Below are 23,168 nucleotides of genomic sequence, written 5' to 3'. Positions count from 1 at the left end.
AAATGAATGTCCAGGTTTTGAAGATTAGCTTTGATTGGAAGCCAGTGTAGTTCGGAAAGTAAGGGAGAAGTTGTCGAATTTTGAAGCAGTCAACACAAGTCTCGTGGCTGTGTTTAAGGAGCATTTTTTTGATTAAAGATTCTTTATTCCCTAGGTAATATGCATTACAGTAGTCCAGTTGTTATAGGACCAATGCTTGCACAATTGTTCGGAAGGAATTAGATGGGGAAAAGGATCTAATTCTTTTTAACTTCCATAATGATCTGAAGGTCTTGAATACCACGGTGTTAACTTGGTCTTCTCTTGTTAATTGTTAACAAGAGAAGACCAAGTTAACACCGTGGTATTCAAGACCTTCAGATCATTATGGAAGTTGATCTATAACGATTATTACTTGGTTAATGGTTATTGTTGTTAGTCACATTGAACCCAAACTTGTTAAAGAAAATAAATAAATAGACTTAACTGATAGATGGTATGCCTCACTGAACCATGTAGAGCTGACGAGTAACAATCCAAGCAGAGAGCATAATGTCCGGAAGACTTTCCAAAATGATCTAACATACAGGAGTCTTGTTCTTGGAGTGTTAGCAGAAAGTTTACCCCCCCCCTCCCTTTTTTTTTTCTTTTTTGCTTTTCTCATATGTGCTTGAACTGCAACTGAAGACTGATACTGAATCTTATTTAAGCCTGGAGTTACTTGGATTTTGCATTTTATGTCCAAGTTTATCCATGTGCTGGATAAACTTTATAAGAGCTTTTTCCTCCTCTGTGGGATCCTCTTCCACGTGTTCTCTCCCTTTGAGATTCTTTCCCCATAATATTTTCTTTCTTTGGTCACGTTCAAGGTTGGTGCTTTCTCTCATTACCTCCTCTTGTACTTCTACCCAAGCTTTTTGATTTTTCTTGGTGTTTTGCAGTCAAGTAGAAGGGTAGGAAAAACCTCTAATTTTCACATGCACTTCACAATGGACAATAACTTAAAACTCAAAGGAGGCTTCTTCACGCAACAAAGAATAAAAGTCTAAGGCAGAGCACAGTAGACATGCATCTTGCCCTTAGAGAATCCATGTAAAATCCATTCCACACCCTAGGGATTTAAAGGGAATAATACCTTTAAGTTTTAAGTTAACTCTGTATTAGCTAAACAAGGCCCAAGTTGCATGGTACATTATTTATATAGAAAACAAAGTAAAAGTACCTTACCAATGGTCAGACTACCTCTTCGGAATGGAGAAGTATCCCAAGGGTTACTGCAGTGGTAAATCAGTTAACACTCCATTGCCCCAAGTACAAAGTAGGTACCTGTATATAATATGTAACCACCGAAAGGTGTTGTATCAAATCCCATCTCATTCCCTCTCTGCAAAACTCCAGGAAGCACCTCTTTGACCCTAGAAATGTATTCTTCCCAAATCACTCCTAGTGCCCAATGTAATTTGGTGCTCTCCCCAGTCCTTAAGTTAAATATTATGAACAAAATACAAGTTAGTTTTCTAGAACTTTCATAAAGAGTTAAGAAAAGTAAGTCATAAAAGGGGTTCATATCTTTCCCAGTGTTAAGATAGAACTCTTAGTTTTCACTCAAAGCTTTTCCATCATGTAAATAGAATGCAGTTCAGCTATCCAGTCTTCTAAGCCATGGACAATGTGATTTGAGTTGCACTAAGAAGTAGCAGTCCACACCTTGAATTTAATTGGCTGTGATTCCATTCCTTGTATGTTCTGAAGAAGTTTCTACTTCTGTGTCATTACTATAAGCTTATTTGTAGTTTTCATTTGGTATGTGCGTAGAAAGGTACTTTGGTTCATTGGAGGCCTATGTATAAAAAAAACGATAGTTCTTCGCAAAAGTGGTGAAGTTGCTCATATTGACCAATCATTTCATCTTTTAATCTCTGTGAATATGAAACAAAGATTCTGATCACTATGAACTTTTTCTCATGTTGTATAAATAGGCCCCACCTATAAACCTCATTGTTCATTTTTACTAGTCAAGTTTATATGAAAGTAAAATGTAACAGATCATTCTAACTTGCCTTGTTCTGTATGCCAGTTGCAATGATCTGTATTTGTTATGTACATTGCCAAGTTGCTTAGCTGTTTAATTATAAAATATCCATTAAAATATATCTGCAGATCGGAGATCAGTGGTACTCTGTTGAAATTTGTTTGACTAAGGGAGTACTTGGCTTCAAGCTGAGAAACGCTGACCTAAGCAAAATCTTGATCTGCTATTTCAATTTTCAACTCCTATACTGGTCTAGGTTGAAAGAGTTATAGGATTGACATGATACCACCTTTAAGGTGTAATACCTTTACTTTCTAGGTGTTTGTTTTAAAAGTAAAGGGTTCTAATCCAGAAAACTGCTGCCTGTCCTGTTGGTTTTGTAGTAATACTTCCCTTTCTTTTTTTTTTCTTGTAAGACAGCTCTTAGCTAAGAGTTCTTATGAGACTGATTATCCTATATGTCGATGGAAGAAAAAGTGAGTTGCTTATCTGGACAGTGGGATAATAAACCACACCTACCCTTTGTCCTCTTCTTTCAAGTTAATTTTTCAACTTGAATATAAGACTGAGGAGTTTGTAGTAGGATTTGTGTTGGAATACCAACATGTTGAAAAAATCCAAATAGGCTTTTCTGGGCTGAAGATTTTGCCTTATTGATGCTATTGGATGATGTCACCTTGCTTATGTGACTGATATGGGGAAGACCACTTAAAATTGTTTTCTATCATCTTTATCAATATCTCTGTCAAGCAGTTAGTATAGTTGTAAATATTTTGGATAATGCATTTATATTATTTATTGGGATTTATTAACTGCCTTTATGAAGAGATTCTCCCAAGGCGGTGTACAGTAGGTACATTTTAACATAAGACTTATAATTTTGATAAAAGCAGTAAAATAACCAAGAATAGACTTAAATGAGGTAAACTTGAAAACAGTAAATTGAAACCTAATTATAGAACTACCATGAAACAGTATCAAAAATATAAACAGCACTGGAATTTAAATACCAGAGATATAATACAATGTTAGCATAATACTAATGATACATGTAATAAGTATGCATTAGAAATTCAACTAACATAGATATGTTAAAGATTTTCTACAATACGGCTTACCATATAGCTGAGGGACCAAGAGCAGGTATATGATGGGAACAAGATACATGGTATAGAGTCAGTTGGGCATAATTTGATGGTTAGATAAACTCAAGGCAAGTTCGTTGTATAGTTAAGCAAGAGATAAGGAATTGATCTAAGTTAGTGTGTGTAGCAAGCTAGTCCAGGTGCAGAATGAGTGTATAGTCAGTCACCATATGTATTAAAGGCTTGGGAGAAGAACCAGACTTTCACCTGTTTCCCTAAGTAGAGGTACTCTCGAGTTATACATAGCCCTTCTGCTAGTAAATTCCAGAGCATGGGGGCTACTCCTGAGAATGCTTACTGGCAGGTGTCACATAGTACAATTTCTTTTGACGAAGGTACTGATAATAATGATCTTTGAGAGGACCTTAGAGATCTTAAGTGTGTAAAGGGCTGATTTATTATTTATTTATGGCATTTCGAACTCAGGTTCAATGTGGAATATAATATAAACATAACATGTAGTTACATTTAAAGAATACATCATAAAAATATTATATAAGAAATGATAGGGGCAAATTCAGTGGGATGTCAGGAAGAAGTGAAATATAAGGAACTAAATAACATTCAGCACTGAGTTCTAACATTGTTGAAGATTGAGATAAAAAAGTAAGTTTTCAATAAATTACAAAATAACCCATAATCACTAGTATATCTAATTTGTTTAGGAAGAGAATTCTAGACTTTGGTGCATTGATAAGAAAAGTTAGCATTATGTATTGTTTTGTAAGATGCAACTGGGGAAGTGTAAAATGAGATGACACTGAAGCATTGCGTGGAGGTAAATCAATGAGTTCAGTCATATAGGATAGTGACATACCAAATAAAATTTGATGGACCAATGCATGTAGCTTGAATTAAATTCTGCTCTTCATAGGTAACCAGTGTAAATTATGAAGGAGTGGGATAGCTATTAGTAATTTTTTAAGAAGGCCGCATTTCCAGCATAGATGGAATTACAATAGTCGATTTTTGTTAAAACAAGAGATTGGATTAAGGTACGGAAGACTGGTCTTATAATCGCAATCTCTTTAGTTTCCAAAACATATGGAAGGAACTAGAGACAACATTTGAGACTTGACTTTCTAAGGATAAAAACTGATCAATTGTAACCCTTAAGATTTTCATTGATGATACAAGAGGATAGATTATATTATCAATTGTAAAATCTTTGAGAATTGTCGGGTAATAAGGACTTTAAGTACTCTGGCCCATTTTGTCTGAGGACCTTGAAAATAGGTTTATATATTTTATGTCACATTGAAGTTTTCTATAAGGAAATCTATAATGTACACCTTTGCAGAATAGTTTAGCTGTAATGTGTGTCGTATGCAAACTAAATGTTGGGGGTGTTAATTTTGAAGTGATGTATGCTCATTTATAAAAATATGTGGGTAACAGTTGTTCAGTATATAGCTGTTTCTTGCTCACCTGGCTTAATACATATATATTTTTTTCTAATGTGCAGCTGGATAGATTTGCCAGTATAAGGATGCCAGGTAACAGAAAAGAGAGGCCCCATCTGCTGGTGAAGAACTTTCATCCCTCTTCTGCCGTTGTGCCACCTTCAATTTCTCTGGATGTTGACTTTTATCCCTCCAAACAGTTGTCAGAGGAGGAAATTTTAGCACTTTTTGAAAAGATGATGGTAGGTATCCTTTGATACTATTGATATTTACTGTTTGCAGGTATGTGGATATGTTAGCTAACATTTTTGAAACGTACTAGAATTGTCTATGGAAGCCTTCATTTCACAAATTGTAATAGTGTTCATAAATCAACATAGGACAAGCTATTGCATAGCTGATAATGTCAATGTAAATTAAAACTTAACACCGAAAAAACAAAGTCTGTGTATTGACAGTAAACCACTCTATTCCATCTATATTGCCCACTCAGAGAATAAGTTGTCTCTGGTAATAAAGATCTTGGGCATCTTAATTGGCAGTTCAATTTCTATGGAAGCTCAAATTGCCTCTGTTATAAAGAAACTAGTAAATAAGGCCCGTTTCTGACACAAATGAAACGGGCGCTAGCAAGGTTTTCCTGGGAGTGTGTATGTTTGAGAGAGTGTGTATGAGAGTGACTGTGTGAGAGAGAGAGTGAATGTGTGAGTGTGAGTGAGTCTGGGTGCGAGTGTGTCTGTGAGTCAGAGTGTGTGTGAGAATGAGTGTGTGCGAGTGCGTATGCGAGACAGTGACTGTGAGAGAGTGTGTTTCACACAGATACACTGAGTGTGAGAGAGAGTGTGTGTGAGAGATACACAGACTCTGTATGAGACTGAGTGTGTGACACATAGAGAGTGAATGTGACATAGTGTGAGAGAGAGAAAGACATTGACTATGAGAGAGTGTGTGTGTGACAGAGATACCTCCCCCCATGTGGTCTCAGGACCCCCTGCCTCTCCCCCCCATGTGGTCTCACGACTCCCTGCCTCTCCCTCCTCCCCCCCCGTGGTCTCAGGACTCCCTGCCAGCGTTGCCAGGTCTTGGGCGGCTTTCCGCGACCCGTTACAGGCAATTTTTGCCAGCTGTGGGAAATTGGGCGGCTTTTAAAAAGTCGCGTTGCGGATTGGGCGGTTTTCTGGGGCTTCTATTGGTCCAATTTGGTCCAATAGAAGCCCCGCAGAGGCTGGGTTAACGATGTTGGGGGCGGGGTTAGTGACGGCGGCTATGTCGGGGGCGGGGTTAAATATGTCGGGGGTGGGGTTGATGACATTGGGGGTGGGGTTTACATGTGGGCGAGTAAAACTTTTTTCAACCTGGAAACCTTGCTCCCTGCCTCCCTCCCCCCCCCCCCCCCCCCCGTGTGGCTGGCAGCACCGTGCGAGTGTGTGTGTGTGTGACAGAGAGTGAGACTGGGTGCGAGTGTGTCTGTGGGAGAGAGTGTGTATGATTGTCCTCTCTCCCCTGGCCCCCCCTTCAGCCATCCAATGATAAGTTCCTCATACCTTTGCCAATCTTTGAAGAAATCTGTACTATAATAAAAAGCACCTGCAACGTTCTCAAGCTGACTCCGTGGCTTCACTGAAGGGTTCGTTGACTCCTGGTGTCTGATTACCTGCCCTCGACGTCATTACGTTTTGACGCGAGGGCGGGGCCTGCCCTCAACGTCATCATGTATAGACGCGAGGGAGGGGCAGAGAGAGAGATGTCTACACTGTTACGAACCCTTGAGTGAAGCCACGGAGCTTCAGAACGTTGGAGGTGCTTTTTATTATAGTAGATCTTTCTAATGAGGAAGTTGTGCTATATATGGAATTATTTTGAAACTTCCCAGTTTAGGCTTCTAGTTTGGGCACCTATGCTCTCACAGCTAGATTATTATAATCTTGCCTATTTAGACTGCACTAAATGTCAACTAAAATGTTTGCAGACTGCAGATTACTGCAGTGCGACTGATTTTTGGCTTGACCAAATATATCTCCTCTTTTTATGTAAAACTTCACGGGCTGCCTGTTGAAGCCAGAGTCCTTTTTAAACTGATTTGTTTTTATTTAAGGTACTATATGGCTTAGCCCCTAATATTCTCACTTCCAATTTGCTGTCCCTAGAAGAGCTAGAAGATCTAATTGTTCATATCTATTTTATTTTCATTCCTCTAGAGGAAGGAGAAGATTATGAATGTTTGAAATGACATTGGCATATTTAGCTGCCAAACACCGGAAGGATTTTGTTGAGATATGTATGACCTCCCATTCGTACCTGTCATTTAGGAAGAAGCTTGAGACTCTATTTTTCCAAAAATTCATTCTACAAAATTAGTTTCTAATGTAAGATGAAATTTCATTTTTTTGGCTTCCCAGATGATTGTTCTGGCTCTTGAACTTTGTTACCCAACTGCAAGGTGTAAGTGGGCTATTGTAAGTGGGCTATTAGACTAGATGTTTGTTATGCCCTCAGCTACAGTTCCATTTGTTTGAGGAATTTAGAACTTGGCAGTGTTATTGCTAGTATGGGACAAAGCATCTCAGGCATGACTTATTTGTAGTTTAGATTACTGCAATGGATTTTTTGCTGGCTCACCTAAAAAATCCTATTAAGAGTTTGTAGCAAAATGTGGTTGTCCTCTAGATAGCAGGTTGTGTAATAAGTGTCAGTGTTAACTATTTTAGAGCATCTCCATTGATTGACTGCTAATTAACTTTAGGACATGCTTTAAGCCCTTTTGGCTTTTAATGCTCTGAATGGTATTGGGACTGAATTGTATTGGAACTGGCTATCTTATGACATGTTTGACTTAATAGTATCCATATGGAGGTTGTAGTAAACTTTTTCTATTAACAGAGATTTGCTTAAAGAGCACCACATCTGGCTTTTAGCTATGTTTCACAAGTGTGGAATAGGCTGCCAGTAATACAGTGTTTTCAAAATAATAACCATCTAGTGATATAAGTAAAAATTTTTATTTGAGGAAGTTTTCAGAGGATGCCATTACTGACTCTCAATTAATTTGTAGGAGAAAATGAAAAATTAACATTTAGGAATATTTTTGGGATAAATGCAGATGTGTAAATGTGGAATTGGGTGTTTTATGCAAGATTCTGATTTTAGGAAAGTTTATTGTTCTGGGGGAACTAGGTTTTTTTAGTTTCTTTTTTTGTTGTTTGCTTGTGTTTTTATTGTGTTGTATATATTTAACTCCTCTGGAGAACTTTGTTCAGGGGCTATTCCACAGTAGGGAGAGAAATTTGACTCTGATGTTCACATAGCTCTCCATTTCCTTAAGCTATTCATCTTGGTTCTGTTTTTTTTTACCCAGTTTTGTTTCTGCACATATTGGCTAGTTATTGAGATTTTTAGACAGTTTCTCTGTTTAGGCTTTTTCTGGAACACCAACATTGGAGAGTATTGGAATTCATATAACTGTTCCTTGTCATCAAGCAGATGATCCCATTACGAGTGGGTTGTGTCCATCAACCAGCAGGGGGAGATAGCACTGAAAAACCATAGTGCCTCATGGCCAGCTAGCTCCATCTGCCTCTTCAGTATTCTCTATCTCCCCAGCAGGGTGGTTGCAGCTTGTTCAAACTCCTTCAGAAAATCTGCCTGGGGTGGCTCCTGTGCTTTTGCCAGTTGTAGCAGGGGTGTTGTGGCTGACGGTGCCCACTTTAAAGGCAAATAGGTTAGCCCTTTCCCTGCCTTACCCGGCCCCCGATGTGGAAGTAGACAAATAGGCAAGCCCTGTCCCTGTCTTTGCCCACGCTGTGGATGCAGGCACATAGGCTCACACTTTCCCTGGCATTCCCACACTACTGATCCTTCGGAGTTGGAAATTTGCCTCTTTCGCTGTTGCCTCAAACTTTCCTCACAGCATAAAAAAAAAAAAAAAGTCGCATCACGCTTTGGTGCTGCGATCCCAGAAAAGAGGTTTTCTTCTGATTGTGCAGAGTGACCGGAGCTCGGAGACTCGGTCTGGTGAGGTAAGAGCATTTTGTAGCTCCTCTGGGAGGGACGATTTTGGCGCAAATCCGCCATTTTGAATTTCCGCCGTTTTTGGCGATGGCTGCTGAGAAAGTAAAGCACTGTTCCGTTTGTGGCAAGTGCAAATCTGCAGCGGGGCTTTGTAAGGCATGCTTTTCAGACTGTTGAGCCGGCCCCAGCATGGCGTGGAGCTGGCAGCGGGCGCCATTTTGGAACAGCATGGTGCGACCCCTGCTGAGGCGGAGGGGTTTGAGCCTGGAGGGACGCCTCGTGTAGAGGCTAATAAAAGAGCTGTTTCCCTTGGACTGGAACCGGGAGGCCAGGGTGAGCCATTTTCCCCAGAATTTGTTTTATTGCTGCATAATACATACATGTTAAAAAAGCTCTTCCGCAGGGGTCCTCTGCGGCCCTGCTTTCTGTATCCCCTCTAGTGGAGTCTGGCCTTGGATTACCGTCAGGTGCGTTTTCCCCTGACAGATGGCCGCAAGACAAGAGCAGAAGGGTGGATTCCCCTTCAGAGAGTGGCGCACCCCCTTTACCCCCCCCCCCCCCCCCCCCCCCCCCCCCCCCCCCCCGTGGTCGGGATGTGAAGACACTGAGGGGTCTGGCAGGCCTTTGTGGTCTGGAGAGCAGGATTGCCACCGGATCCAGATGATCCTTCTGCGTTGAGGATTTTCCACCGCGATGACCTGCCAGCGCTTATTACTGATGCCTTGCAGGTCCTCTCTATAGAAGACCCTGGGAGTACTGAGACCTCCTCCGGTAATCCGAGGATGGCAAGTACTAAGAAGCCTGCTCGAGCCTTTCCTTTGCATCACTCCATCCAAGAGCTTATCACGGCTCAATGGGCTGACCCCGAGGGGCCTTTGAAAGTGGCCAGGGCTATGGGGCAATTATACCCTCTAAGTGAGGAGCATTTGGCGCGCCTAGCAGTGCCTAAAGTGGATGCCCTAGTCTCGGCTGTGACAAAGAAAACTACCTTCCCAGTGGAAGGAGGAGTTGCCCTGAAGGACATGCAGCACCATCGCCTGGAGGCAGCTATGAAACGGTCCTTTGAAATTTCAGGCCTATCCTTATGGGCGTCTGCTTGCAGCTGCTACGCTGCCCGAGCCTGCCTCGCTTGGTTACAACAGGCAGTGGAACAGCCCGGAGATGGAGCGGAGCCCCTTACGGAGGTGGCACCGTGGATGGAGTCGGCCTTGTCATTTTTGGCTGACGCCCTTTATGATCTGGTCAGAGCTTCGGCTAAACAGATGGGTGTAGCGGTGGCGACTCGCCATCTTCTGTGGCTACGGCATTGGGCAGCTGACATGGCCTCTAAGCAAAGGTTGGTGAAGTTGCCCTTTCAAGGCCCCCTCCTGTTTGGTGAGGAGTTGGAGAAAATGTTGAAAGGCCTGGGGGATGCCAAACCCCAGCGCTTACCCGAGGATAGGCCGCGGCCTTCTTCCAAGGGTCAGGCGGTTCCCTCCTCTTACAGACCTCGCTTCCGTGAAGCTAGACGTACCGCCCGCGGCGTTCTGCTGGGTTCACTTTGCGTGCCCGTTTTCAGCAGAGGAACTCCTTTCGCTCGGACAAACGTTCCGCAGCAGTAGGCTCAAGACCTGGAGTTCAAGGGCGACCCTCTCAATGATGGTGCGCTGGCCCCCTCCTCGATTCCTGTGATAGGAGGACGACTTTCCCTCTTTCTCGAGGAGTGGGCCAAGATTACCTCAGATCAGTGGGTCTTGGACCTGATCAGAGAAGGCTACAGAATAGAATTCAATGCCCCAATAAGAGATGTGTTTGTGGAGTCCCGATGCGGTTCTGCTGCCAAACGGGCGGCGGTAGAGGAGACCTTGCAAGGCTTGCTTCACATTGGGGCGGTTTCCCCCGTGCCTCCTGCTGAATGCGGCTCTGGCCGTTACTACATTTACTTCATGGTGCCGCGAAAAGGAGGATCTTTTCGGCCTATCCTAGACTTAAAACAAGTCAACAAGTCTCTGAACGTTCGGCATTTTCACATGGAAACCCTGCGCTCCGTCATAGCGGTGGTACAGCCAGGAGAGTTTCTCATGTCTCTGAACCTGAAAGAAGCTTACTTGCACATACCAATTTGGCCCCTGCACCAGAGGTTTCTGCGTTTTGCGATGATGGGAAAAAATTTCCAGTTTCGGGCCTTGCCTTTTGGCCTCGCCACAGCTCCCCGAACCTTTTCCAAAGTAATGGTGGTAGTAGCTGCTTTTCTCAGGCGAGAGGGTATCCGGGTTCACCCGTACCTAGACGACTGGCTCATCAGAGCAGACTCTGCAAAAGAGAGTCATCCGGTTACAGCCAGAGTGGTCTCAGTACTGCAGTCTCTGGGCTGGGTCGTCAATATAGCCAAAGGTCACCTGACCCCCCTCTCAATCTCTAGAATATTTGGAGGTCTGGTTCGACACAGCCTCGGGGATGGTCTTCCTACCTGAACAAAGGCAGTGCAAGCTTCAGAACCAGGTCCGTCTGCTCCTGAGGATGCCTTGCCTGCGAGCTTGGGACATTGTCCAGCTGTTGGGGTGAATGACTGCCACTTTGGAAGTGGTGCCATGGGCGAGAGCTCATCTGAGACGTCTGCAGTGTTCTCTGCTTCAACGATGGTCTCCAATATCTCAGGATTATCAATGCAGACTCGCGTAGCTCCCTGCGGCCCGGTTCAGTATGGAGTGGTGGCTCTCAGACAGCATGCTACGGCGAGGAATGCCGCTAGTGCTCCCTGATTGGTGCCTGGTGGTAACAGATGCCAGCCTGAAGGGCTGGGGTGCACATTGCCGGGGAAGGCATGCCCAGGGTCTTTGGACACTCGAGGATTCGGAGTGGTCCATCAATCGCTTGGAGTTGAAAGCGATTTTCCAGGCGCTTCTGGCCTTTCAATTGACCCTGGAAGGATTGGCTATCAGTTCTGTCGGGCACCACAACAGCAGTGGCCTACATAAATTGCCAAGGAGGCATTCAGTGCATAACACTAGCAGCGCAGGCCGCACAGATTTGCCACTGGGCTGAGCTTAATTTGCAGTTTCTGTCAGCAGCTCATATTGCAGGTCAGAGCAACGTGCAAGCCGATTATCTGAGCAGGAATCAGATCGACCCAGCGGAGTGGGAACTTGCAGACGAAGTATTCCTGCAGAGTTGTGCCAAATGGGGAAAGCCCGTAATGGATCTTATGGCGTCAAGCACAAATGCCAAAGTCCCATGCTTCAACAACAGACAGAGAGATCCTCGCTCGGCAGGGTTGGATGCCTTGGCTCAACCCTGGCCTCAGGGCCTCCTGTATGTGTTCCCTCCGTGGGCCTTGATAGGGCGAGTACTCCTGCGGATTCGGCTCCATCAAGGAGAGGTGGTTCTCATTGCCCCGGATTGGCCCTGGAGGCTGTGGTATGCGGACCTCCGGCGGATGCTGGTAGAGGATCCCCTGCCGTTACCTCTGGTACCGAACCTGTTGTCACAGTGACCAGTGACCATGGATGACGCCTGCCGCTTTGGTCTTACGGCATGGCTATTGAGAGCGCGCAATTGAGAGACAAGGGATATTCCAGTAAAGTCATTCCCACTCTCCTACAGGCCTGCAAGCATTCCACTTCACGATTTGGCACCAATTTGAGGCTTGGTGTGCTGCTAAAGCGATTACATCCATGCGGGCCTCTGTTTCGCCGATACTTGACTTTTTGCAGGATGGATTACAAAAAGGCTTGGCCTATAATTCCCTGCGTGTTCAAGTGGCAGCCTTAGTATGTTTTTGAGGGAAGGTCGCTGGCCTCTCTCTGGCTGCTTGCCCTGATGTGCATGGTTTCTTAGAGGGGTGCTTCGGCTCCGTCCTCCCGTGCGGGCTCCGTGTCCGGCCTGGAACCTGTGGTTAGTTTTAAAGGCCCTTCAGTGTTCGCCCTTCGAACCGCTCAGGTGAACTTCGGAGAAGGATGTGACCTTAAAGACGGTCTTTTTGGTGGCCTTGACATTGGTGAGACAGGTGTCTGAGCTCCAGGCTCTGTCCTGTCGAGACCCATTTCTGCAATTCTGAGAGTCCGGAGTAATGGTATGTACGGTGCCTTCCTTCATGCCTAAGGTGGTTTCAGCGTTTCACCTGAACCAGCCTATTTTCCTGCCCTCCTTTTCTAAAGAGGAGTTTCCAGAAGCCTATGGGCAGTTGCACCTTCTGGATGTGCGAAGGGCTCTGTTGCAATATCTGCGCATGTCAAATGCCTTCAGGACCTCTGACCATCTTTTTGTTCTTTTGTCAGGTCCGCGCAGAGGGTCTCCAGCGTCTATGGCCACTATAGCCCGTTGGCTCAAAGAAGCTATCTGTTCAGCATATCTGATATCTTGGCGACCTCCGCCTGAAGCCTTTAAGGCACATTCCACAAGAGCGATTTCCTCTTCTTGGGCTGAAACTGGAGCACTATCTCTTCAAGAGATACGTAGTGCAGCTACTTGGGCTTCTAAGCTCTCATTTGCCCGGCATTACAGGCTGGATGTGGCTGCCAGGAGAGACGCGCATTTTGGAGCACAAGTGCTGGTGCATGGTGTGGCTTGTTCCCACCCTATCTAGGGATTGCTTTGATACATCTCACTCGTAATGGATTCATCTGCTTGATGACAAGGAAGGGAAAATTAGGTTCTTACCTTGGTAATTTTTAGTCATAGCAGATGAATCCATGAGCCGCCCCTCAGTGGTTCATTATGTGATTTATGTTACTTTTATGTTCAGTTTTTCCTGTAGATATGTTCCCTCATTGGGAGAAGTTGGAAAACAGTCTTCAGGATTTCTGTTCAGTTACAGGAGGATGAGTCCATTCCCTCATTTTTTATAGCTCCAGTTTTGGGGCGTTCATCCGCTGTGAGGAAAGTTCATGTTATTATGCTTTGCAATGTAACACTGCTTTGGAAGCTTCAAATACTGAAGAGGCAGATGGAGCTAGCTGGCCAAGAGGCACTATGGTTTTTCAGTGCTCTCTATCTCCCCCTGCTGGTTGATGGACACAACCCACTTGTAATGGATTCATCTGCTATGACTAAAGGAAAGAAAATTACCAAGGTAAGAACCTAATTTTCCCACTCACTAGTGTCACAATTTCTCCGGTTGAATTAATGAGCTTGGCATTAAGGTGTTGGAGAGCTTCCCATATGCTTTCTAGTGTAACCATCTCCGGTTTTGTTAGAAAAGCTTGTGGCTGTGTTTGGGGAACAACTCATCCCAAACTTTCGCTGGCTCGACTTCCCTCAGCGCCTCCTTCGTGGGTTTCCCCTCCTTCGACTTCCGTAAGGGGGGTTCCCCCCTGTGAGAAAGTGGCAGTGGGCGGAGGCGGTGGATTGAGTTCCAGGGGTGAGAGAGTGACATTCAGCCCCTGATCTCTGAAGTCTCCTCCCTCCGGGATAGATGGGTTCCTCCCGGAATTTGTGTCTGGTGTTTTCACAAAAAACTGCTCGATGGATGATTGCGACGGAGAGGAGGTCCTGGGCGCAGAGGCTACACCCCTGACTGAACCTTTTCGCTTGGTATGTGGCATTGTGGAATCAAATATATTTCGCTTCTCCTCGAGCTAAGTTAAGCGTGGAAACTTTGTGCCGCCATCTTTAGACTCCTCAAGACCTAATTTTACCTTAATCTCTCAGGATGGGGATTTCCCAGGTGATTATAACCCCTTCATTTCCACACTTGTCCTTGGGTCGTGATCCCAATGCTTTTCTGGTATAGTGATATTGCAGTGTGCACACCTGTAAGTGGCAGGACTATAGGTATACAACCACTTCCACTTTCACAAGAACTGATTCCTTCTTGAGCTGTACACTGGGACACTGAGCTGACCGCTGCTTGCGGGGAAGAGCCATGCATGTTCAGAAAGTCTACACTAGTTCTGAGCTCTGGGAAAGCTATTTAGTCCTGGTGCCATCGGATGATCTCTGGTCACCTGATCAGTTTTGTTCTCTACAGAGATCACTTATTAGAGGTGAGAAACGATGAACTTCCACTGTAATAATTTTTAACAAAGGATCACCTTATAATCTGGGTGATTGGTAGGTGCTCTATAATAAGATGGCTGTTAATCCATTAATCAGACTTTGTTTTAAATTTTTTGTAGGAAGACATGAATCTAAATGAAGATAGGAAAGCACCTTTACGAGGAAAAGACTTCATCATCAAAAAAGAAATGGTCATGCAATATATTAGTTCTGCTTCCAAGGCTGTAAGTAAACCTTCTAGATTATTTATTTAGTTTTAGCTAGAGAATGACATGGGGATGGGGACCCATGGTAATTGTGGGAACGGGGACAGTGCCTGCAGGGATGGGGTGGGTACAAGGCCCAAGTTTGTCCCTGTGTCATTTTCTACTTCAAAGCCTGTTAATGAACTGGACTGTTATGTTTCAGTGGTTTCAGATGACAATATTTTGATTTTTTTTTTCTTTTTTTGGAAAAACAAGCAAACATTCTGGTCACAACTAGCAAAATTTGCATGAGGGATCCTGTGCATGCCTGCTAGCAACACATCTTCTATTGCAGGAAGGACTGTGGAAGACAGGAGAGCAAGACTGAATCCAGCAGTTGTTGATGACTTACCCATCCACAGATTAAAAAATCATAACAGTGCTTTATAAAGCATATTTCTTCCCTTTTAGGGCATACAGAGCGTGTTGTATTTTATACCCCTGAATATTTTAACAGGGTGGATTAGGATTCCTTGGGGAGCAGAAGTCCGCTATTGGGGTTGGAAGGGTAGAGGGTGGTGAGGTGTTAGAGTTGCTTGTTGTTATTGCTTTCTATTTCTGATTTATAAACAGTTTCACAGCATATTGTTCCCTTTATATATAAAATCATAAGTGTTCGAGGTGTCTGCAGATGAGGACAGAGCCCACAGGGATGGGATAGGGACAGAACCTGTGGAGACAGAGACAGAACCCGTGAGGAGGGGGCGTGGACGGAGACCGAACCCATGGGGACAGGGACAAACTTCATCCTCGTATCATTCTCTAGCTTTAGCTCACACCTTTTTCAGTAGTAGCTGAAGGTGTTACATTCAGGTAAGCTAGGTATTTCCCTGTTTCTGGAGTGCTTACAATCTGTTCATATCTGAGGCAATAGAGGATTAAGGGGGCAAACCTAAAAAAAGTGATAAGTTAGGCACCCCAAATAAAGGCACTAAGCTAGTATTCTGTAATGACAAATTTGCATGCCTAATCTGTTAAAGTATTAGTGTAAGTCAGCAATTAGGTGCCTAAATTTAGGCGTCATCACTTAAGTTTACTCTATGACAGGTGTAAAGTGGCACACTTGAATGCAGCAGTTAGGTGCCTAATTAACAATATTCAGTAAAGTGCTCACTTAAATAGTTGGTACTCCCATGACCTGCCTGTGGCCCACCCATATGAACACCACATTTTCAGTTATGCACTTAGCTGATCTATAACTTGGCATGTCTTAAGTGTACTTGGTTGCCTAACTGCCATTTTACTCCTGTTTTTTGGCACTTAATTTCAATTTGACTGCCAAATGATAGGCACCTAATTGGTGCCTAACTTTTTTGGCATACTTTATAGAGTTAGGGACTATGGGACTTGCCCAAGATGACAAAGAGCAGCTGCGGGGTTTCAACTGGGCTTTGCTGGTTGTCAGCTTTAACAACTAGGTCACTGCTCAAACGTCACTTTAATAAGTAACTAATATCATAATTGTTGACAGGTATCTGCATTTGAAACTATACTGGTTCAATGACATTCTGAAAATAATAAGATAGGGGGACGATTAGAAACTTAAATGGCCATTACAGCTTATACAAACTGTTCACCTTTTTAATCATCATTTCCCCACATTGTGCACTCAAAGCATACAATATATTTAAAAAAAATTGTTTTCTAATACTAATTCCTTGTCACTTGCAGCAGATGAATCCAGGAACTAGTGGGTTAAGTCCGCCTACCAGCAGGTGGAGATAGAGAGAGATAAACTAAAGGCAGTGATGCCAGACGACCAGCTCCTTCCTCAGTCAGTATGTCTCTATCTCAGCAGGTGATGGACGGCTTTTTCTCCAGCTCCTGGGCCGGTGGCCAGTTTGAGCCGGGGGTGGCGGACTGGTGGTGTGCCCTTTGGCAGCATACGCAGTTGCTGGGTCCCTGCTGCACCTCAAATTCCCTCTGAACAGGCTTTTGCTGTTCCTTTCTTTCCCTGTTTGTTTCTGCCTCCTCACTAAAAAAAAAAAAAAAAAAAAAACCCCAAAAAACCAGAGAACAAGGTTTCTGAGAAGGATCTAACACTTGACAGTGTTTTTGGTGGCCATTGCTTTGGCTAGGAGGATTTCTGAAATTCAGGCTTTGTCTTCCAGAGATCCTTTTTTGCAGTTTTCTGAAGCAGGAGTGTCTATCCGGACGGTGCCGTCGTTTCTACCTAAAGTGGTTTCGGCTTTCCATGTCAATCGGGCGGTTTATTTTCCGTCTTTTCGAGGAGAGGATTCTCTGGGGGAGTTTGCCTCGCTACGTTTCCTGGACGTGCGGAGAGCCTTTTTTCGGTACTTGCAGATCTCTGAGTTTGGACTCTCGGATCATCTCTTTGTGCTCTTGTCAGGATCAAAAAGAGGTGAGGCGGCTTCTAAGGCTTCCATTGCTCGCTGGGTTAGGGAAGCCATTGGAGTGGCATATCTGCTACAAGGGTGGGCGTCTCCAGTGGCCCTGAAGGCGCATTCTACTCGGGCACAGGCAGCTTCTTGGGGGGAGGCGGAGGCCTTATCTCTGGAAGAGATTTGTTGGGCGGCTACTTGGGTGTCCCGTCATACTTTTGCGAAGCATTACAGGCTAGAAGTGTCTGCTCGGGAGGATGCGTGTTTTGGGGCGGGAGTGTTGACACGGGGAGCATCGGCTTCCCACCCTACTTAAGGAATGCTTTGGTACATCCTACTAGTTCCTGGATTCATCTGCTGCAAGTGACAAGGAAGGTAAACTTATGTCTTACGTGATAATTTTCTTTCCTTTAACGCAGCAGATGAATCCAGGATCCCTCCCTAGTTCAGCTGACGGTTTTTTCATTTTCTGCGCAGTGTCGCTATTTTTTCCTTCCGGGTTCTCTTTTGCAGAGTTCAGACAGATATGGGAACACGGAAAGGATTCCGATTTCTAGATCAAGTTGCAGTTATTTCAAAGTTCTTATTTGGTTCTCTGTTTTTCATAGTGAGGATGGTTTCTGGTTGTTGTTGGTTTCATATTTTTGGCCTTGGCAAATGCTTACGAATGGCATACTAACTGAGGAAGGAGATGGCCCTCTGGCATCACTGCCTTTAGTTTGTTTATCTCTATCTCCACCTGCTGGTAGGCGAACTTAACCCACTAGTTCCTGGATTCATCTGCTTCATTAAAGTAAAGAAAATTATCAGGTAAGACATAATTTTACCTTATCACTAAAATAGTGAGGCACTATTCCATGGTATTTCAAAATTCACAGCTATAGTGGCATCTGAAAACATTTACTTATCTTACACAGTCCAAGCTGTTTATATCTGCAGACCCAACTCTGTGCTGAATTCTGTAAAGTTCTGCATCAGGGCTTGAGCAAATGCAGTCCTTAGTTGAGCCATCAAAGAAAAGCAATACTCAATTACCTTGTTCAAACCAAAACTTTATAAATAGCAAAATACTGTATGAACTCACAAAACATATTTAAAAAATATTAAAGTAATGAATTTATTTTCTTCTTTTTCAAAATATTTTTGAAAAATTTTGTTTACAAATTGGAACCAAACACCAATAATGTAATACACGTGTAAATCTATATATATAAAAAACAAAGCTCAAAATAGTAACATGTTACTTGAATGATTTTTGCATGTGGGGATAGTTAATTGGGTTCTTTTGGTTCTATGGAGATGAGTTAGATGAGGATATTCTTATTCATGGGTTATGTTATTTGACAGAACTTGGAGCAGGAAGTGCTTCACGGTATTCTACCAGAAGCTTTTGGAAGATGCCTTCTATGCATTTGTGCGTCTTCTGCCCATCATCGTTGTCGCGTTGGACCAGCTGAGTCCCGTTGTTTTCCTGTGGAGCAGTGTGAATACGTTTTTTTTGTTCACGCCCACATCAAACGGCATCAAAATGGCTTGTTGTATATTTTTATTTGCGTCACGAAAAAAGCAAAAGGAGAAACTCCAGTCCTTACGAACACACAAACGCCAGCAAAAATGAGTAGCTGAGTGATGATAGAAATCCCGTTTATTTTTCCAACTTGCTATAGGTGTACAATCAAAGTACTGGACACGGCCATGTTTCGGCATGCATGCCTTCGTCATGAGCCCTTATCATACACAGTACATAATGAGGTTTAATTTCAAAGCACTTAGACTTACAAAGTTCCATAGTGACCTGTGGAACTTTGTTCTAAGTGCTTTAAAAATGAGCCCCAATATGTAGCAGTCACAACTTAGGCAAATGTAAATCACGTGAACATGAAGTATACAGAGCAAACAAAGGCGAACAAACTGACTAGCAACATTTGCATGCGAAACGCTCCAGTCAGTTAACCTGTGTTTGCTCTGTTCAGTTTGGGTTGACGTGATTTACATTTTCCCACTTTGTGATTGCTATATTGTGTACTGTGTATGTTAAGGGCTCCTAATGAATGCACGTTTGCCAAAACACAGCCGTGTTGAGTCCTTAGATTGTACACCTATAGCAAGTAGGAAAAATAAACAGGATTTCTATCATCACTCAGCTTTGGCTTCCTCATTTTTTGTTTCTTCACTCTTTTTTGCTGATGTTTCTTTACTTGCTAAACTGTTTAAATCTCCTTTTTATTTGTCTCAGATTTTTTTTTGGCACTTAGTCTCAGTTCAATGGAGGATGGCATGCTTTATTCTATGTCACTGATATGGCCCCGATAACTTCGAAGGACATGACCAACCATGCTGAATTCCAGCATTCAGTGATGGCAGTTCTTGAGGAGAAGTACAATCTTGCTAAGTATTCAAAGAAAAAAATTATAAACCTACACAACACACTAACTAAAGACAACACTGACATCGAAAACTTTCTTAAGGAGTTGGACCCAACCAATGGAGAATACCCTGCCGACTGCATATGGCTTAAGTTCGCCCTCCTTACCAACGACACAGTAGCACAGGCGCTCAGAAGGTTCTCCAGCACTCACTGCAAGCTAGATACCTGCCCCAACTACCTACTGAAATCCGCCCCTACCCGATTCATAACAGATCTCACATACCATCTAAACTATATGCTGCAGCAAGGTTTCTTCCCAAAAGAAAAAGGCAATATCCTACTCACCCCGATACCAAAAGACACCAAGGAAAAAGCAAATGAAATCACAAACTACCGACCAGTAGCATCCATCCCGTTGTCAGTCAAACTGATGGAAAGCATGGTAACAAAACAACTTACAGAATATATAAACAAATTCTCAATACTACACGAGTCTCAGGTTTCCATCCTCTACACAGCACAGAAACAGTATTTTCTTTTTTACTTGTTACTATGTAAGCCGCATTGAGCCTGCCATGTGTGGGAAAGTGCGGGGTACAAATGTAATAAATAAATTACTCACTCTAGTAACCAAGTTCAAGCAGAAAATAGCTAGAGGAAACAACATCCTCCTCCAATTTGACATGTCTAGCGCATTCGACATGGTAAACCACAATATCTTAATAAGACTACTCGAGGAATTCGGAATCGGCGGCAACATACTCAACTGGATCAAGGGTTTCCTAACTACAAGAACATACCAAGTAAAATCAAAAGCAAACATATCATTACCTTGGAAAGCAGATTGCGGAGTACCACAAGGCTCACCATTATCGCCGATCCTTTTCAACCTAATGATGACTCCGCTAGCTAAGAGCTTGTCCAACCAAGGCCTTAACCCTTTCATCTATGCAGACGATGTGACCATATACATCCCTTATAGAACTAACCGACAGAAATCACTACCGCACAAAACAAGGCAGCAAGACTCATCTACGGAAAACCGAAATTTGAAAGCGTGAAAATCCCTCTGCAAAAAACTCCACTGGCTTCCAATCAAAGAACGCATAGCCTTCAAAATCTGTACAATGACTCACAAAATTATCTACGGTGATGGACCGGGATAGACTGACTTAATCGACCTACCAATCAGAAATACCTCTAAATCAACATGCTTGTACTTAAATCTACACTACCCATGATGCAATGGACTCAATGGCGTACCTCGGGGTTCTGTTCTTGGTCCCCTCCTCTTTTCTATCTACACTTCTTCCCTTGGTTCATTAATCTCATCCCATGGCTTTTCCTACCATCTCTATGCTGATGACTCCCAAATCTACCTTTCTACCCCTGATATCTCACCTTGCATCCAAACCAAAGTTTCAGCGTGCTTGTCTGACATTGCTGTCTGGATGTCTCAACGCCACCTGAAATTAAATATGACCAAAACCGAGCTTCTCATTTTCCCCCCCAAACCCACCTCCCCGCTCCCCCCGTTTTCTATTTCTGTTGATGGCTCTCTCATTCTCCCTGTCTCCTCAGCTCGAAACCTTGGGGTCATCTTTGACTCTTCTCTCTCCTTCTTTGCTCATATCCAGCAAATTGCTAAGACCTGTCGTTTCTTTCTTTACAACATCCGTAAAATCTGCCCCTTTCTTTCCGAGCACTCTACCAAAACCCTCATCCACACCCTTGTCACCTACTGCAATCTGCTTCTTGCTGGCCTCCCACTTAGTCACCTCTCCCCCCTCCAGTCGGTTCAAAACTCTGCTGCCCGTCTCGTCTTCCGCCAGGGTCGCTTTACTCATACTACTCCTCTCCTCAAGACCCTTCACTGGCTCCCTATCCGTTTTTGCATCCTGTTTAAACTTCTACTAACCTATAAATGTACTCTCTCTGCTGCTCCCCAGTATCTCTCCACACTCGTCCTTCCCTACACCCCTTCCCGTGCACTCCGCTTCATGGATAAATCCTTCTTATCTGTTCCCTTCTCCACTACTGCCAACTCCAGACTTCACGCCTTCTGTCTCGCTGCACCCTATGCCTGGAATAAACTTCCTGAGCCCCTACGTCTTGCCCCATCCTTGGCCACCTTTAAATCTAGACTGAAAACCCACCTCTTTAACATTGCTTTTGACTTGTAACCACTCGCCTCCACCTACCCTCCTCTCTTCCTTCCCGTTCACATTAATTGATTTGATTTGCTTACTTTATTTATTTTTTGTCTATTAGATTGTAAGCTCTTTGAGCAGGGACTGTCTTTCTTCTATGTTTGTGCAGCGCTGTGTACGCCTTGTAGCGCTATAGAAATGCTAAATAATAGTAGTAGTAGTAGTAGTAAGCTCCTTAGGATCCATTCCTTCTGAACAGGATTCCTTTATGTTTATCCCACGCATGTTTGAATTCCGTTACCGTTTTCATTTCCACCACCTCCTGCGGGAGGGCATTCCAAGCATCCACTACTCTCTCTGTGAAAAAATACTTCCTGACATTTTTCTTGAGTCTGCCCCCCTTCAATCTCATTTCATGTCCTCTCGTTCTACCGCCTTCGCATCTCCGGAAAAGGTTCGTTTACGGATTAATACTTTTCAAATATTTGAACATCTGTATCATATCACCCCTGTTTCTCCTTTCCTCCAGAGTATACATGTTCAGGTCAGCAAGTCTCTCATACGTCTTGTAACGCAAATCCCATTCCATTCTCTTAACTTTTCTTTGCACCGCTTCAATTCATTTTACATTCTTAGCAAGATACGGCCTCCAGAACTGAACACAATACTCTAGGTGGGGCCTCACCAACGATTTATACAGGGGCATCAACACCCCCTTTCTTCTGCTGGTCACACCTCTCTCTATACAGCCTAACAACCTTCTCGCTATGGCCATCGCCTTATCACACTGTTTTGTCGCATTCAAATCCTCAGATACTATCACCTCAAGATCCCTCTCCCCGTCCGTACTTATCAGACTCTTCCCGCCTAACACATATGTCTCCCGTGGATTTCTATTCCCTAAGTGCATCACTTTGCATTTCTTTGCATTGAATTTTAATTGCCAAACCTTAGACCATTCTTCTAGTTTCCGTGGGTCCTTTTTCATGTTTTCCACTCCCTCCGGGGTGTAAACTCTGTTACAGATCTTAGTATCATCTGCAAATAGGTAAACTTTACCTTTTAACCCTTCCTAACCCTAAGGGTCGGTTGCTACAGCAACACAAGTGGCCCCTGGATAAAACGTGGCTCAGATGATATGTTAAATATAGTGCTCCTTCAATTGACCTGTTCACTGGTTCTCAGAACAAGATACCTCTGTTCTGTTCCAGGATAGGGTTATATGGCAAACCAGCTATAGATGTTTTCCTCCTTTGTTGGGAGGAGGGTCTGCTGTACACACATTCTGTATGACCCTTATAGCAAAAACTCTCCTAAAACTCAGGACCAAGGAACCCTGATTCTTATAGCCCTATTGCAAGACAGTGCAGTTGAGCTCATTCCACAGGGGAAAAAGGGAAGGAATATTCCAAAGTACTTCTGGTCCCAAAGAAAACAGGGTGATTTTGTCCCATCCTAGACCTGTGGACTCTGAACAAGTATTTATCAAACTATTTGGGTGCTGGAGTTAGCTAGGGTTT

The 23,168-nt window shown here is 43.6% G+C and overlaps 1 protein-coding gene across 5 annotated transcripts in view; it reads left to right on the top strand.

The window, feature by feature from the left end:
• Positions 1–23,168, top strand: part of DIAPH3 (diaphanous related formin 3) — a 494,215-nt gene that overhangs the window by 40,052 nt on the left and 430,995 nt on the right. For all 5 annotated transcript variants that reach the window (XM_030200561.1, XM_030200564.1, XM_030200562.1 and 2 more), the window contains 2 exons: positions 4,622–4,801; positions 14,663–14,767. In XM_030200561.1, coding sequence (XP_030056421.1) covers positions 4,622–4,801; positions 14,663–14,767 — 285 coding nt within the window. The remainder of the gene's footprint in view (positions 1–4,621; positions 4,802–14,662; positions 14,768–23,168) is intronic.

This window comes from Microcaecilia unicolor, chromosome 4 (assembly GCF_901765095.1).
Source record: "Microcaecilia unicolor chromosome 4, aMicUni1.1, whole genome shotgun sequence".
Lineage (NCBI taxonomy): Eukaryota > Metazoa > Chordata > Amphibia > Gymnophiona > Siphonopidae > Microcaecilia > Microcaecilia unicolor.
The sequence above is the reverse complement of the archived record's forward strand: the minus strand, read 5'-3'. Positions and strand labels throughout refer to the sequence as shown.